This window comes from Xenopus laevis, chromosome 1L (assembly GCF_017654675.1).
Source record: "Xenopus laevis strain J_2021 chromosome 1L, Xenopus_laevis_v10.1, whole genome shotgun sequence".
Lineage (NCBI taxonomy): Eukaryota > Metazoa > Chordata > Amphibia > Anura > Pipidae > Xenopus > Xenopus laevis.
In genome coordinates this window covers 116,071,290-116,089,630 of record NC_054371.1, presented here as the reverse complement: position 1 = coordinate 116,089,630, position 18,341 = coordinate 116,071,290, and the positions used below count along the sequence as shown (strand labels likewise).

The 18,341-nt window shown below is 39.8% G+C and overlaps 1 protein-coding gene across 1 annotated transcript in view; it reads left to right on the top strand.

Annotated features, from left to right (window-relative positions):
* Positions 1-1,030: 1,030 nt before the first annotated feature.
* ell.L (elongation factor RNA polymerase II L homeolog) overlaps positions 1,031-18,341 on the top strand; it is a 73,092-nt gene continuing 55,781 nt past the window's right edge. Inside the window, exon 1 of the mRNA XM_018256197.2 lies at positions 1,031-1,315. Within this exon, the coding sequence (XP_018111686.1) occupies positions 1,112-1,315 (204 nt within the window). The 5' untranslated portion in view covers positions 1,031-1,111. The remainder of the gene's footprint in view (positions 1,316-18,341) is intronic.

Below are 18,341 nucleotides of genomic sequence, written 5' to 3'. Positions count from 1 at the left end.
AATCTGTATTCTAATTTGCATATTCAAATTAGGGGTGGGAAATTGCGTGACTTTTTGTCACAAGACAAGGAAGTAAAAAATTTTTCCCCTTCCAACCCCTAATTTGCATATGCAAATTCGGATTCGGTATTCGGCAGAATCTTTCAAGAAGTATTCAGGGGTTTGGCTGAATCCAAAATTGTGGTAGTAATAATCAAATACACATAGTAGTACACAGAGGCCCAAACAGCCCCCACCGGCTCGCTAATAATGACCAGGCCCAACTACCACACAACAGACCACCCCCTCCCACCAGACATACTTGTTCCAACACCTGCAAATAAACTATTTCTTGTCAACAAATGTCCTGTTTTATATGACTATGGACTTTTATGTAACCCTGTAGAAAGCCATGATTCACATTTGACCCCTGTATATCTTCCTGTGTGAGAACAAAAATCATTGTATTCTAGTGAGCTTATTGGTTATCTTATGAGTAAAAATTTGCAGCTCATTTATTTAAGCTAGCAGTCTAAAGCAGACACATAGTTGTCACCAGCGCAGGGTAACTGTTTGTTAGTTTTAAATGCATATAAAACCCTGCCATGTGTTGGGTGTTACTGGCCATTTAACTACAAGTAATAGTCCGCAAACACGCTGCCAATGCATGCTGGGATTTGTGCTAAGCTCTCTGGGAGAAACATCAATTATTTGATAAGAATGGCAGAACGGCAGTTCTGTTTCGGCCGCTTGTAAACTACAGCTGATTGTCTTCCGGCTGTCAGGCTTCACATGTATCTCTCGTCATAGCCTGCCCTTTTGTAAGTGACCCAGCCAATCAGACGCTTATGTTGCCTTAGAGGGCGTGACTAGCAGCGGAGATTTGATTACTTTTTTGCTATCTGCATAACACAGCCCTCCCATCCAAAAGCGTCTTTACTGCGATGGTAATAGCTCATCCGGTAGCCAATCAGCGCGCCTCCTACCCTGCTGAATAATGTAACAGTGCTTCGTGTGGGACTGACCAATCCGATAACTGCATAAGTCCGTAGGTTGTTTTTACAAGGCTATTGGCTGAAATACAAACAACGACACGTTGGAGAGCCAATAGCGCGGATGTCTGAATAATGGAATGAATGGGAGGGATCTGAAGGTGGGGAGCTGGGCTAGCGGTGGTGGCGGCGGCGGAGGGAATGGTGTTGTTAAGATGGCGGCTCTGCAGGAGGAACGGAGCTATGGGCTGTCCTGCGGGATCGTCGGCGGTAGAGTGTCCGTCTTCCATGTTAAACTCACCGATAGCGCACTGAAGGCCTTCGAAAACTACCAGAACAGCCGGGTAAGATGAGCTAAGAAGAAGTGGGACCAATCTGGAGTTGGGTGAATTTCCTAAAGGGCTTTTACTTGGTTACTGTTCCCATTTCACTTCTGTGGGGGAGTCCAGTAACGTGCCACCTTAACCCCTTCTTCTTGGGACCTCATGAGCGCCCCTTGTTACATACAACTGCCTCTGGGACCCATGAAAACACTCATGTCACTTTGCAGCAGGAGTTTGGGGGCCACCATTATTCTGTGTAACATGCTGAACCTCTGATCCATATTGTTCACAGTAGGCTCCATATATAGACTGCTACCCTGTGTTCATATTTTCAGCTCAGTGACTGCTTAGTGTTGGGATTGGGGATCCTTTATATTACCATGTGTCCTGGACCTATGATCAGCATGTTTCATTATTGCTTGAATTGAGGGACCCATAATCCCAGTTTGGGGTGTCTAGGCCCTAAAGGGGTCTCACATGGCGAATCCTACCCAGTTATTTTCAAGCCATTGATTCGGATTTTTTTTTTCCGGGCATTGCTGTATAAAATTAGAGAACCCCGATGTATAGTTTTCCATGCTGGCCAACATTATCCTAGCATGTTGTGCCAGGTTTCTAAAGGAATGTGCTAACCCTATACATAGTTTAACAAGTTGCATTGTAGCCGGCTCGCTGAACCCATTCGACCAGCTTTGTCAATGGGTGATGCTAGATTTAGGGGACAACCTTATATAGCCTTATGTGCTGCACTGCAGACAGCTATCCAAACCAGTTATTTTAGCTGACTGGGCTTCACCGTATTTCAGGGAGCCCCTGTTAGTACATACCAGTCCACTTCTTGTGCTCACTATCCCTGCTTGGTCCTTGTTGGCATAACAGGGTGCCAGAACCTTCACAAGCGTCAACCAGTATGCCAGAACCCTCAGAAGCCACACTCAACCAGTCATCTGCCCACAGAATTTGAGCTTATTGTTTACAGTGAGGGTTCACATGGCTTATGTGTATATATAATACTGCATACCATCCTTCTCTCTACAGTCTACACCCATTATGCCAGCTCCATGTTCCTGGGCACTGCAGGATCTGTGAGACAACCATATAAAGCTGTATATACTGCACTTAGGTGCACCCTGGGATATTGTGAGTAGAATGCTGGCTATTTGAGCACTGGAGGAGTTTTAGGACACCTTATAGACTTTAGTGGTCCTCTCTAGTTGTATGCACCGGTTTTATCAGCTTTGTAAGGCCCATCAAGTGAATTTAGATGATTCTTCAGAATGTCATGTCTTATGTACTGCAGTTATGTCCTAGTCTGGACCCTTCTGGATGTATATTTTGTGGGTCAACTGGGTGTAATTTACTGTGTGCTGCAGACTTTAGTCTATGGCAGGTAAGTTTATGTAGGTTAGTAGATTTATGGCAGGTAAGTTGATATTTTCCGTTGGATAAACCTCCCCACTGGAAAAGTAGGGTTTACTTGATGTAGAAGTTTCCAGGGTTTACATTTTGAGTTTCCAGCAATGTGTTTGTTTTTACTGTTTCTCCTCTTGGGTTTCTACTTTTTTTTTTTTTTAAAAGGTAAACTATTTGCTCTGGGTTTGTACTTTAAGCAGCATTTGAGATGTGTTGTGGGGTCTTTAGTGTTGATATTGTGTTTATTTAAGCACCGTTTGTGACTATGGAGCTAACTTCACTCTTGATAGATTTTCTGCAGAACTGGCACAGCAGGAGAGGTCTCTGGCTCATTAGCGTTGAGAAGTTACTAGGCCCTGCAGGAAAATCCCTTTAAGTCCCCCTCTCCACTGCCACACAAAACTACTAGGAAGGTTAGTTTTCCCTCACATGTATTGAAATAATGCATTAGTCAGGAATCCTACCAGGCCTTCTATACTCTTGAGGCCCAAGCAAATACTATCTTATTGTTTTACCCCTGTCCAGACTGCTGTAGGGCTCCATTTGCCATTTCTGGCAAACCCCTGGCCTTCAGAATGTTGGTAAATTAAAACTACCAGCATCTGCAGACATCCAAATGTTATCTGGGAATTGGAATTTATCGATTTTTTTTATTTATTTTATTTATTTTTTTAGGGACATCAAGTATTTGATTTCCTGCTCATAACTGCACCAGTACAAAGAAAGACTCACATTTTTTGCCTTTGTTTAGTAGTGTGATTTTAGCTGATGGTGTTGCAAAGGGTTACTTATGCTAAAGTACAAGATGCTCTTATATGGAAAAAGTTATTTGTAGTTTTGTAATGTGATAGCCCGGAAGTTATACAGTGTTGTACATATGGTTTATTGAAGTACTTGGGTTATGATTTTATACTCTTCTGCAGTCTCAAAATAGTACACTGTTCTCTGACAAGGAAGTGAGTAATGCAAAGGAATTAACATCTCACAGTTTGCTGGAAAATAAAGAAAAGTTGAACTGATAATCATTGATTTTTTTGGGGGGACGGGGGCTTGTACACACTTGCATACATTTCCAGGTGTCAGTAATAATAAATATTTATATACGCAGCTCATTTGAAGTCTTGTACAATTCAAATGTGTCGTTTTCTAGTGGACCCTAAAAGTCAGATTTAGAAACTGGTAAAGTAGTGTACCCTACTCTGATTGGCAGTGTTTACAATCTATCTCTTGTTCTTTTACAAAGTTCTTCTAAAGGATCAACAGGCCATTCCCGTGTTAGGGCACTTTCTTAAATAGGTGTTGTTCACTGACCGATGCTACAGCTTTATTTTATGTTCTTATGGAGGGTAGTTGAGGAAAACTGCTAGACATGCACAAGTGAGATAATTAGTCGAGTCAGGAATTCTTAACTGAATTGGTATTATCAAACAACCCATGTTGTTTGGTTAACCACTGGGAGAAATGTCTGACCACATTAATCCATTAAACTGGTTATATGCAGGCAGATCTAAGTTACCAATTTAGCCCCTTCAGACTGAAACTGCACTTTATTCAACCATGTATAAGGTCTTCCAAGCAACTCACCCTATTGATATCTAACCAGTTTTTGGACATTTATTTATCGGGTAGGTTTAAAAACGTTGCCTGGTGGAGACTTCATTGGTGCATTGACATGGTCCTCTCCCAACAGAGCCTGTATTGAAGTTTGTTATGATCTGACCATTGAATTGGGCCAAACAATCGAATTGTTGGTTGTCCTTGCCAAATGAGCAGGTATTTACAGGACTGAAACTGTGTTGATTGATGATCACTTCCCTAACTCTGCAAACCTTGCAGTGCTCTGGAAAACATATCTGTTTATTAATGTAATAGTAGCTGTCAAAATGTTTGTCTTCACAAAGACTTTCTTCATAGACTAAATTAAAACCAGCCCTTCTTGACATTAATCTAGTCATATGATTATTGTTCCTTATGGAGACTGGGCTAGGATGGTAGCCGCAAACATTTATCAATATATAGTTCTGTTCGAGCAAACGTCTTGCAGATGGTGTTTTACATTATTACATAGGTATATTTGTATTGGGTGGGGGGAAGAGATATCTGCATGCTGTTTTACATTTCAGCCTGGTGGGAAAAAATAGCATAAATATTTGTGCTAAAGCCTGTACTCACCATAATAGAAGATGCCAATAGGACTGTGTCCTTCTGCAAATAGTGTGCAGGCCTGCAGGCCTCTGTAAATAGTATTCTATTACAGCAAGCCACGTATGGGGTTGGAGAAAACCTCGCTGGCTTAAAAATGCCGGACTGGGTATAATTCCTTCCCAGTGCTATAGTTTCCTTGTGCACTTCCCAAAAATAGTGAATACTGATGAAACTAGCCCATGTGTATGTGGCTGAGGCATGGAAATTAGACTGTACACTGCTCTGTAACAGGAACTCATGATAGAAGCGTTCACAAAACCGATATTGTACAAGTGGCGACATTTCTATTGTTCCATTAATTTGTGCCAAAAGCTTGCACAGCAGGAAGAGAATAGGGTCTGCAGCTCCTCTTCACTTCCTCCTCTGCAATGCATTATACAGTGGCAGATTAAATCTCGGATCAATAAACCAGCTAATAGCAATGGAATAAAGATAGCGGTCAGGATCGTCACCCAAACATAATTGTAAAACTTTATTGGTACTTGAATTGCTCACTTATGGAGCTGTGTGATGTGTATCATCATCATCATCATCATTTATTTATATAGCGCTATGTGTATGCATTTCCCCCAAAACTTCTTTGCTTAGAATTTGAATTTTTACTCTGAATTTTGCTGTTTAGGGGACTTGGGGAGATTTGCAGTCTTTTTTTCTCCCCCCCCACAGTCTGTCACAGAATGGGGAAAAAATGCTACAAATCTACCCCTAATAGTGCACATGTTTTTGAGCTTGTGAGGCTACAGTAATTCCAACCCTCTCTAGTAACATAACCACCAGTAGGGTCAAGTTTTTTTGACCTGAGCCCGCCCACACCCTCCTCCCCTCTATTTATAGGCCTGTGCCACCCCGCTGATGCCTTCACAAAAGGGGTGGGGCGAGCACACACCTATAAAAGCAGAAGGGTAGAGCAGGCAGAAGAGCTCAACCTGAACCCCCAAATTGAATGCTGAGGTTGACCCGAACCTCCCCGACTCATGGATATCAGGCCGATCCACACAGATTCACTATATCGGAGAGCCTTCCCCATCCATAGCTGTGGAGTCTTAATCCCTTGGCACCGCTTGCTTCCATACTTAAAGGACCAGTAACATCAAAAAATTAAATTGTTTTAAAGAAATAAAAATATAATGCAGTGTTGCCCTGCACTAGTAAAACTGCTGTGTTTGCTTCAGAAACATTACTATTGTTTATATGAATAAGCTGCTGTGTAGCCATGGGGGCAGCTGTTCAAAGGAGAAAAGGCTCAAGATACACAGCAGATAACAGATAAGCTCTGTAGAACATAATGCTATCTGTTATCCATTATTTATCCTGTGCCATTTAGCCGTTTTTCAATTTCCGCCATTGCTACTCAGCAGCTTATTTATATAAACTATAGTAGTGTTTCTGAAGCAAACAGATCAGTTTTACCAGTGCAGGACAACACTACATGATATTTTCATTACTTTAAAACACTTTTAGTTTTTGGTGTTACTGTTCCTTTAACTTTTCACTTACTCACAATATACATAAGTACACATACATAATATACAATTTTTTTAAACCTTTTTTCTTTTTGTCTTTTGCTTAAACTTTAGGTTTAAGGAATGTTTGTAATTTCTCTAATAAATAAAATAAAAATCCACAATGACATAAAGCAAACACCATCTTCAAAATTACTTTAAAATTGCCGAGCTTTGGCAGTGATAAAATGCCTTGTATGTCATTTTCTTTCAGTATGCTTTAGTATGTTAAAAACAGAGGAGTCTGAGGTACCATAAACTGAAGAGTCAGGATATATGTCGAATGATGTATGTGCTGATCCCACAGCCCTGGTCCCACTTGATGTTATAACAATGGTTGATGTGAGTTCTTAAAACGTATTCCTTGGGTGGGCTTCCTGGTGTTTGGCGGGTGCTGCGCAGGAAATTTTCCACCTTTGCATCAGGAGTGCCTTGCACTAATTTGTGCTGGAATCCTTTATACATCTGTTGCGAAAAGGCAGATCTGTTTATATCTGGACATTAACTCATTAGTAGTGATGAGCGAAAATGGCACCCAAATTGGGATCTGCAACCTTGGCTCTCCAGCTGTTAAGGAACTACAAGTCCCACAATGCATTTGCCTTTAGACTCCATTGCATTGTGGGACTTGTAGTTCCTTAACAGCTGTAGAGCCAAGGTTGCAGATCCCTGGATGGGTGGAAAAATTTGTCATTGTCAAATTTGACGCGCGTGTAAAAAAAAAAAAAAGTTTTTTCGCGAAGTGAAGCAGGTCAGATTCGCCCATCACTTCTCATTAGCTCACTCACGGAACAAATTCCAGCACCGTTTCATAGTTCAGTGTTTCATGCTGAAATCTGTTCCGTGTGTGCCTTAAACAGATACTGACACATCCCTTCTAACGGCCTGTTCATTATGTGGGGTTCGGAAAGCTGCTAGAGGGACCTGGCTTTGTAGCTTGTTTGCAGTATGTACATAAATCTTTGTATGAATAAGCACACTGAAATATGCCCAGATTCTTCATCATTTATTTATATAGTGCCAGCAAGTCACATCCAGCATCCTTTGCCAACCATAGCTAAAGCACTGAACATATTTGAGCACAGAACATATTTAACCCAATCCTTGCTTTTTTTTCCACACACACACAATCTCACTGGTTTCTTTATATCTATATAAATCTATATCTATATAAATGGCACAATTTTTGGCTTGTGGGTGGCAAAATGCTGGAAAACATCTGTACATAATAAAGGAATTTGTTTTGATCCTACCATTGTAATTGCAGGTCAGGCGGTTATGCATTTTTTGAGCAATATCTTTCTGATAACAGCACAGTTGCCTACAGAAGGGTATTTTCTAGCCACCCACAAGCTATAAGTCATGTGCCATTACCCTAAGGAGCTGTTACCTGTTAAAGTCACTTCTGATTTACATAAATGGAAGCAAACACATTTTCAGATGATAATGGACTATGTAGGCAGACTCTCTGCGCTTCTGTTGATGTCAGTGAAAATTGATCACCCTGACAGCTGCAGCTTGTAGCATTTATCAAAACACCTTGGAAAGCCAATATTAATACTATATTTATAAAACTTGTGCAGAGATTAACAGTGTATTCCCATATAATATTGCAGTGCCCTGCGTCATAAATTGATGAAATGAAAAATTGATATAAAGCTATTGCCCAGGAACCTGCTTTTCTCATGGTTTATGTCCAAACCTAACAGTATTTGTAGGGCTCAAAACTCCCTGCAAAATTGATTGGAGCCAGACGTTTTTCTACTGCGTGACCCCTTTCTTCCCTCTAGCCCAATGTTTCTGCACTTGTTTCCATTGGTTAATACTATACAATGGCCATTTGTGCTCGGCTGTTTTTCCCCTTTTGTGCCCTCCTTCATTGCATGGGTAGAATCCTAAGAATCTAACTTTCTATGAACCATAACTCCTGTTTATATAGCTGTGAGGGAAACCCTAGGACTTTCCTCAGTCTTTCTTATTGCTTGTAGTGATTTCTTTGAAAACAAATATTTTCCAAAATGCAGTTCTTTTCTAGAAGCCCAGTCTGTACTATTTACAGCGTATTTGGTGTTCATCTGCTGCTTACAGGTCAGGATTTTAGGTCAGCAGCATCAGCCAAACGTTAATTTGTTCTTAAAATAAAAAATTTGAAAGGGTCAGTACTTCCTCAGACTAGACTTAACTGACTAGCAGTGATCCGTGAACGTCTTTTCTGAAGACTCCCACAAAGCACTGTGCTAATTGTGTTCTGCTTCCTGCTGTTAAAGTTGGAGATCAACCTACACCATTTCTACTTTTCAAATGTTTGGAAAGACTGTATTTACTTCAGCCTATAGAAAAAAACTGTATTATGGCTCTTAAAGAATATTTAAACTAGGGATGCACCGAATCTACTATTTTAGGATTCGGCCAAATCCTTTGTGAAAGATTTGGCCGGACACCAAACTGAATCCAAACCCTAATTTGCATATGTCAGTTAGGGAAAAAAGGGGTAAAGAGAACTGTTGCACAGTTAAAAATGTTTTGACTTTCTTGTTTGTGTGACGAAAAGTCATGTGAATTTTTTGGATTTGATTCGGCCAAATCCTGAAACCGAATCCTGGATTCGGCGCATCCCTCATTTAAATAGCGTAATATGACCTGTCCTAGTCAAGTACTCTTAACTGATCTGTATATGAGTTCTAGAATGATTCTTCTGTCTGTCTTCTTTCATTGTGATTTACAAATGGAATGTTGTTTTCATCCTTGTTATGTTTCTTACCCTCCAGGAAGTACTCTATTGATAGGCCCTTCTCTCTATAATTACCTAATGTCTCCGTTTTAACATTTCTCTCTTTCCCAGTTCTTCCATTCCAAACGAAGAGGGATTTTGTGTAAAATGAAAATACTTTCAATTTCGTTGTTCTGTATTTAGTGCAACAAATGCCCAAATCAATAGATATTCTACTATTATCCCTAATAGTGCCCTATATTTTAACAGACTTTAAAGTAAATTCCACACTTCTGACTTACTACCCCTTATCCTCTGCAACAAACAGAGATGGGGCTCGATGGGGCCCCAGAGGCTTTCCTTAGCATCTATTGCTAACATCTTTATCCACCTGGCTGTTCTAGCAGTCCTCCAGAACTTAAATGCACTTTAGTTAGACTAGTACAGGTATGAGACTTATCATACGTTAAGTCTTCTAGAAAATCACGTAAATATTAAATAATCGCAACAGACTGGTTTTGCTTCCAAAAAGGATTAATTATATATTAGTTTGGATCAAGTATAAGGTACTGTTTTTGGTTTTTTTTTTACAGAGAAAATTGAAATCATTTTTTAAAACTTTGGATCATTTAGATAAAATGAAGTCTATGGGAGATGGCCTTTCCGTAATTCGGAGCTTTGTATACAATAGGTTTTGTTATAACAGAAAAAAAGAAAATCGTTTTTGAATTTTGAACTATTTCATTTAAAATGGTTTCTATGAGCGTCAACTTTCCTGTTATTCTGTGCTTTCTGAATAAATAAAATAATTCAGATTTACTTTTTCTGTATTAATAAAAGAATATCTTGTTCTCCCAACTAAGATAATTTATCCTTATTGGAGGCAAAACAATCCTATTGACTTAATGCATAAATTATTTTTAGCAGACTTAAGGTGTGGGAATCCAAATTATGGCAAGATCCCTTATCCAGAAAACTCCAGTTCTCCAAAAATCCCGGACAACAGGTCCTATACCTGTATGTATTGTTCAGCATTAATGGTGCCTTCCAATATGGGCACGCTACCCATGCCATGCCCACTAATGCGCCACTATATTTTTGTAGATGCCGGCTTTAGAACTGTACTTTGATAACAAAATGGTCCTTATTCTCTTTAGCCCGGAGGAGGGTCCATGAATTTCAAAAATTATACTATACAGTGTATATAGTATTATATATACTGTAGCTCAGGGGCCCCCAACCGCAGTGCTGTGGACATACTTGAGCTGGGCTTGCGAGTATGCCCCCAGAATAACATATCTGTCTCCCTGCATTCAAGCTCATGGAATTTCTAAATCCAAAGCAGCTCAACAGTGGTTCTTTTAGCTAGTTCCTGGTCTAGTGTGAATCTCTGCCCCATTTCCTGAGCTCTCCTTCTCTCTTTGACGCTGAAGACTGTCAAAGAGGTTTCTACTGTGCATGCTTGCTACTTCTGCTCCAATGCAAATCAGGATTTCTTTTGGAAATCATGGACCCTGCCTCATTACCCAGCTCAGTTGATCTGCACTGTAAAATACAGCTTCCGCTTTAGTGCAGATTAGTCCTGCGCGGAACCAATTTCTAGAACCCGAACTGCAACCCGCATATTTACCGAATTCTGATCCACTACCCAACCCGCAAACTGCCAACACCATCAAACGGGAAGTGATGGTGCTGCAACCCGGAAGTGACATCATCAAAAGTGGACGGACCAGAAACAAGTTTTGTAAAACTTTAAAAGGAGTAAAATAAAGACAGTATTACATAAGATAAGAAATTTAGATGAGACCTGCACCTATACCCGCACCTCCCCTCATTCCGCAGGGTGCCCCCTTTTTTTTTGCGGGTAATGCGCTGCTACTTGACCCGCTGCAGGACTAGTGCAGATACATGTAGTGGGAATCGGCAAATCTACTGATCGCCACTCCACACTAAAGTGGAAGCTGTACTTTTTCAGTGCAGATCAACTGAGCTGGGGAAGGGAGTGGATATGCTTCTCTCAGCCTGCAAAAAAACACAGTACCCTGATTTAGACTGCTGGCATCCTGGGAAGACTCAACAGGGTGGACTTCATAAGAACTCCCTTATGCTGTCCAGTCATGCTTATGTGAAGTTCTATCAAAGTCTTTACAGAACACACTCTTCTGCTAATGCATCACCATTTCCTCTGATGAAATAAAAATTGTATTTCCCTGGTAACAGATACTCAGATATGTCTGCAGTGCTTGAGGAAAATGCCACGCTACAACTAACCTTAACTGTTTTGTTGTCCATCCTCGCAGCAAAAAGAGCATTGTGACATTTGGATTCTAAGTAATCAGGGATTCTGTTTGGTGATGACAAGACTATGGAATTAATAATTTATCTGAGATTTTTTTTGAAGCCTTCACAGCCCTATTTCTGTTTGGTGTGTTTTAATTAGGCTGTATTTCTAAAGCTGGCCATAGATGTGCAGATTTTATCCTTTCCAAAGACGACCTACAACTAACCATTCAGATTATATAAGCAGTAAAAAGAACAAATCGGACAATGTTCTGGCTGTGAATTAACAGACCGCAATCGTACGATTTTGTCAGGCAGAGATATTATCGTTAGCCAACAAATCTTCTAACCTGTCTGATCGAGTAAACAACCTATTGTGATGGTAATGTCGGGACAATCTACACACAATCCAAAATTTGTGCTAACCTTCATTTCGTATGACTTTATCTTTGCATCTATGGCCAGCTTTACCTTTGTTGATTTAAAGGCATAAAGCATATGTTGTGAGCAGGCCTGGACTGGGATTCAAAATTGGCCCTGGTATTTCAAGTACACAGAGGTCCAAACTGTCCTCCCACCAACCAACTAAATAGTGACTGTCTATGGCATCTTAAGGCAGCATCTCTGCCATTTGCCAGAATCCACATATTGCCAGTCTGGGCCTGGTTGTGAGGACAAAGAAATCACACAGCAAATGCACTGGCCAAATAAAAAAAGTCCTTAAAAAGGACTAAAGAATAGTTCATAGTGAAACCTCAGTTTTACATAACCTGATTTTAAGATTCCCAGCATTTTAGACTTTTACCACCAATTTATAATGCATTCATTGGGTGCTTTTCACTGATTGTAAATGTTTTCCCAGATTCAAAAATGTTGTCCTCTGTGAATATTATTTGTGCAATTAATAGGTTTAAAATACTAACTAAATTCCTTGAAAATAATCATTCCTTCAGGAGATCTTCTGATGTGACCCGTGTCAATTTGAAGTAGGCCCTTTTCCTTAGAGGCTTTGATGTTGTTTTTTTTTTTTTAGTTCATTTAGCCTTATTGCACCTCTTACCTTGTTTGAAAGCCTTGATCACCTCACTTACAATGCTCTTGGCAAAGGTTGTGCTTAACTAATTAAAGGAACTGTTAATAATAAGCTTTTGCTCTGTGATTGTAGGCAGACAGCAGATGCCATTTTAAGAATTTGAATAAAAAAAAAACCCTTCATGCATTTTGTATGCAAATACAAGGCATATTTATGATCTAGGCAACATCTTGTATATGGCTATGTGAAAGTAAGAATGGAATATTATAAATTATTACTGATTCCCAAGACTGACTTCCCTTAATCTTACTACAGAACAAACTGTTTTAGACTGTATAGTATTGCTCTTCTTGCTAATTGTTTGTCAATGTGTATTTCATCCTTCCCTCCCAGAGCAATTAGTAGTGTCATGTTTATATTGCTGGTTGCATTGGTTTTTGGTGCTGGTGGCTTATTGGATAACAGACTATATTAAACGTGGGACAAGTAGCTTATTCTGAAATGGAGTGGAAGACATGTACTGTTACCAAGACAGGGGACAATTGACCACCACCAATATATCTGCCAAACTGATCCTCTACCTTTCTTAACCGTTCTAATTAGGGATGCACCGAATCCAGGATTTGGTTCGGGATTCGGCCTTTTTCAGCAGGATTCGGATTCAGCAGAATCCTTCTGTTCAGCCGAATCCTAATTTGCATATGCAAATTAGGGGCGAAGAGGGAAATTGCGTGTGTTTTTGTCACAAAACAAGGAAGTTAAAAATGTTTCCCCCTTCCCACCCCTAATTTGCATATGCAAATTAGGGTTTGGATTCGGTTCGGTATTTGGCCGAATCCTCCGTGAAGGTGCATCCCTAGTTCTAATATGACATTTTTTATGGATCATTATTAATAGTACCAGGAAATCCATGGTTTTTTTAAAGCTTTTTTTGTGTCCATGATGGATTTTTTTTTTGTGAATTGTGATTTTGTTTTTAACGTTTTTCCTCAAAAATGTAAGGAGATCACCCTAACAAGGGGGAACTTTTGCAGATGTACACTGGGAACCTGAGACACTTTTAGTGGCCACCATAAAGGTGCACTAAGGGGCCCAATGCTGGTGTAAAGTTTATGGCTCCCTATATCTGCAGAGATGATTCATCATTTACATCAGTTCCTGGCTGACCTACTGAAGTTCAAAAGCTTACAGTCCCTTACATTTCATTAGACTGCATTATTGCCATAACAGCAGTGCATCAAGATTTTTTTATCTTGTTTCTGTTCAACACTGTAACAGGCATTTTACTTTGGTATAATTTGAAAAGTGCATGGTGCTAACTTAAAGGGATACTGTCATGGGAAAAAATTTTTTTTCCAAAATGAATCCGTTAATAGTGCTGCTCCAGCAGAATTCTGCACTGAAATCCATTTCTCAAAAGAGCAAACAGATTTTTTTTATATTCAATTTTGAAATCTAACATGGGGCTAGACATTTTGTCAATTTCCGAGGCTGCCCTGGTCATGTGACTTGTCCTGCACTTTAGGAGAGAAATGCTTTCTGGCAGGCTGCTGTTTTTCCTTCTCAATGTAACTGAATGTGTCTCAGTGAGACATGGGTTTTTACTATTGAGTGTTGTTCTTAGATCTACCAGGCAGCTGTTATCTTGTGTTAGGGAGCTGCTATCTGTTACCTTCCCATTGTTCTGTTGTTAGGCTGCTGGGGGGGGGAAAGGGAGGGGGGGGAATATCACTCCAACTTGCAGTAAAGAGTGATTGAAGTTTATCAGAGCACAAGTCACATGACTTGGGGCAGCTGGGAAATTGACAATATGTCTAGCCCCATGTCAGATTTCAAAATAGAATATAAAAAAATCTGTTTGTTCTTTTGAGAAATGGATTTCAGCGCAGAATTCTGCTGGAGCAGCACTATTAACTGATTCATTTTGGAAAAAACTTTTTTTCCCATGACAGTATCCCTTTAAATGTTAAGGACTATGGCATGTGTGTATTGAATTTGTAACATGGTCCATATTAAAATTGTTGCTATGGGAACAGACTTGCTGAGATTTCTGGAAATTTGTTATCCTATCTGGTTGTCACAGACATGACCTAATACTGGGCAATAGGAGGCTGGTAGAGCAATGCTGGGCTGGGAAGTGGGAAATAAGTTGCTCCACGCTTTTGAGAGCAGTGTGTGTTATTGACAGGGTGCCTGCATTTTCCTTTTAATACCTGGGTCACATGAATTCTGTAACTATAACAAAATAAGTTACAAGATTTGTTTTTTATTTGAATTGTATCACATCTTACAAAAATATAAACAAAAGGATTTATTAATACATAATTATAAATGCAAACATATTCTGCAGCTCTGTATAAAAGTTTGGTCTACATATGAAACATAAAGATGATGTGCAAAATTGCTAGATACCAGAGGTGAAAATGGCTCTGCTCTTGCTATCCATGGCTAGATCTGCCTAATATGGCACTACATAATGGAGTAAGCATGATCATCTAACCTGGAAGATTATACACTGATCGGCTTAGTATACCTACAATTTTTTGACCTTTCATGCCAACTATGATGTGTGCATTGTTGAGTTTGGATTTATAGTCTACTGAAATGTAATACACTTTACTCGCTTTTGGCAAAACAAAAAACACTACTCTTCAATTGAGCTTACGTTCTACACCTGACCATACTCTATAACATCTGCTCGTATGACAAGGTTTCCTAATGAGCGAATCTTTTCCCCGACATGTCCACCTAAAGTGGGCAATATCCAATTTATTCAGAATGTTGGCCCTAGAGCCAAACGATTGGATTACAAAGTTGGAAATAGATGTTGGCGCAAGGTCTGCATCAACTAGCCATTGTGATCCTAGATGAGACGGGAAAATCAACCTTCTGATCGACACCTGGCTGATATATATGTTGGCGGGCCTCATACACGACGGATAAGCTGCCAAATCTGTTTAAAGGTCTCAAATCAGCAGCTTAAAACTGCTTGTGTATGGCCATGTTAAGACAGGGGATATGAAATGCATGGTGTGGGAATGGACAAGGTCAAACGTCCTAAGTTAGTCATGTGATGCTGAGCATTGCCTTAAGCAGATGGTAGTAAAAAATGTGTTTTAAGAAATTGTGTAATGACAGAGCTTGGGAGAGAGTCTGATGGAATGTGGGTGTTAATTCCAGAGAAGTGGTGTGCAGCCTTATGTGAAGAAGTAATGAGTGAAGTGTTGGTGTACATTGTTAGACCATAACTAGTAGTTTGGTGAGGATCCTGAAATAAGTTTAAAGATGTTTGGTGGAGTGATCTACTTTGCATTTTAAAGAAACCATTCAGATGATCAGAATAAGGAGTTTCTCATGTTAGATTACTTTTTTAAAGGTATTTAAAAGTTGCCACCTGTTCTAATGCTTCTCACATGTTTTAGTTCACTGGATTTGCCAATGTTAGGAGCCCCAACCCCCAGTAAATTGACTTGCTAAGCTGGATCAGTGCTGGCAGCATATTGGCACCCTCAGCAATTTATTTGTAAAGCAGTTTATTCAGCTTGCCAGTCTACAAAAGCATTGTATCAGAAACTAACTCTTCCACCCAAGATTCCAGTTTCTATAATGCATTGCCTGCTGCTTCTTTTAAGGGCCTTATACATGGGCAATTATGATTGCATTCCCATGTGGTGGGGGTTTTGGGTTTTTTTTGTATTTTTTGGGGGGGGGGGCATTGCTGAGGAGTTAGATGACCCTAGTCTTTTTTTTTTTTTTTTTTGAGACTGTTCTAACAGTAGCACACTAATACAGCAAATGTAGATTAGGGATACACCGAATCCAGGATTCGATTCGGCCTTTTTCAGCAGGATTCGTATTTGGGCGAATCCTAATTTTGCATATGCAAATTAGGGACAGGGAGGGAAGTCACGTGACTTTTTGTCACAAAACGAGGAAGTAAAAAAATGTTTTCCTCTTCCCACCCATAATTTGCATATGCAAATTAGGATTCGGAACGGTATTCGGGCGAATCTTTTGCAACGGATTCGGGGGTTCGCCAAATCCGAAATAGTGGATTCGGTTCATCCCTAGTAGATACAGCTTTGCATGTCCAGTCTTCTCTGCTTTCTGTGTGCTCCTATATGCATAGTCTCCTGGGGTCACTTGACTCAAACTCTACACAGGAATGCAGTTCGAAATACTTCTGTGTAAGGGCCATTGTTAAGCTTTTTTCACCTGTGTTAACACATGCAAAGCATTGTAGGAATTGGAGTTTTGGCCGGAGGACATGTGACTGGTGAAACAATGTTGCAATGGTATGAATTGGTGTTGAGCGGGTTGGCCTGATACCCACGGGTTTGGGCAGACACACACACAAGGAATTATGGCCGAGCTCTTCCTGCTGCCCATCCCGCCTGTAAACTAATTATACGACCCTTCCTGCGTCTGCCCGCCCCCTCCATGACGTCAGAGATGGGGAGGGTTGGACATGGATATATAAAGGGAAGCAGACCCGATGGGTTAGGATCAGGTGTGGTGCAGAGTGGCGGGTTAGGGTCAGGTGCAGGTTGACAATTTGTTGACCAGCACATCACTAGTATGAAAGCACAGGAGGAAATTGTAAGAGGAACTGCTCTCAATAGCAGATTCATTTTCAAATACACTTAGGGGCAGATTTATCAAGGGTCGAATTTCGAAGTTGAAAATACTTCGAAATGTGACCATCGAATTGCAATTACTTTGACTTCGAATATCGAGGTCAAAGTTTTTTTTTCATAGAATTTGGCCAATTGCGGTTGAAGTAAAATAGACGATTCGAAGTAAAATCAACGATTCGAAGGATTTCAGCAATCTATCGAACGATTTTTCTTCAATTTAAAAAAACTAAGAAAACTGCTCTAGAAGGTCCCCATAGGCTAACATAGCACTTCGCAGGTTTAATTTGGTGAAGTATTGAATTTGAAGTTTTTTTTTAAAGAGACAGTACTTAGATTATCGAATGGTCGAATATTCAAACTATTTTACTTCGAAACGAAGTCGAAGTTGTAGTATCCTATTCGATGGTCGAAGTATCCAAAAAATTACTTTGAATTTCACATTTTGTTTACTTAGAAAATTCCCTTGAATTCACTTCGACCCTTATAATAAAGTTTTCTCTTGTTCAGGCTCTCGTGTTTTACAGTCCAAAAAAATTTAAGATCTGGATAGTGGGTGTTTTTGTTTGTACTTGGGGTACAATGGAAAAAATATGATTAACATGCTTTATAAACCCTGGCATCTTTGTAGAGGGGAAGGGGACATGTCTGAGCACGGTCAGTGGTATTTTTAATATCTCATTACTTCTCGATATAGGAACAGATACTCCAACGCAGAAGCTGTGCTGATACATTATTTATTATAATACATTTTTTAATATGGCAGCCTTCCTTAGAAATAAGGAGATTATATTTAATGTATTTGATTAGGTATGTGATGTTGATAAGTAGAAAACACAAGATTGACTTCTGCGGCAAACCTGCTATGGTACAAGGGGTTTTGGGAGGTTCCAAGTTCTGAGCAAACATCACTACACATGCTTTTGCATTCTGGGGGATGCTTCTTTGTGGTCAACATCAGATACAAGTGAAGGTTGTAAAAATAACTTAAATTACTTAAAAAACTTCTGTGACTGAGACATTATGGAAACAAGATAATTTAAAATTTAACCCAATTTTAGTATGCCGTAAGTAGCTAAATCCTTTACAGATGTGTGTGTGCTCTAGCTAATCAGTATACATGGTGATTCTTTGATTTAGCAGTCGTAAAAGTTGCGGGATCCTCACGAAATTGTCTTGTGATCTACAGCTTAAAGGACAAGGAAACCCAGTCTTTGTCTTTTATATTAGGGCATATTTAAAAGAATGCACACGTATTTACTGTTCCTCT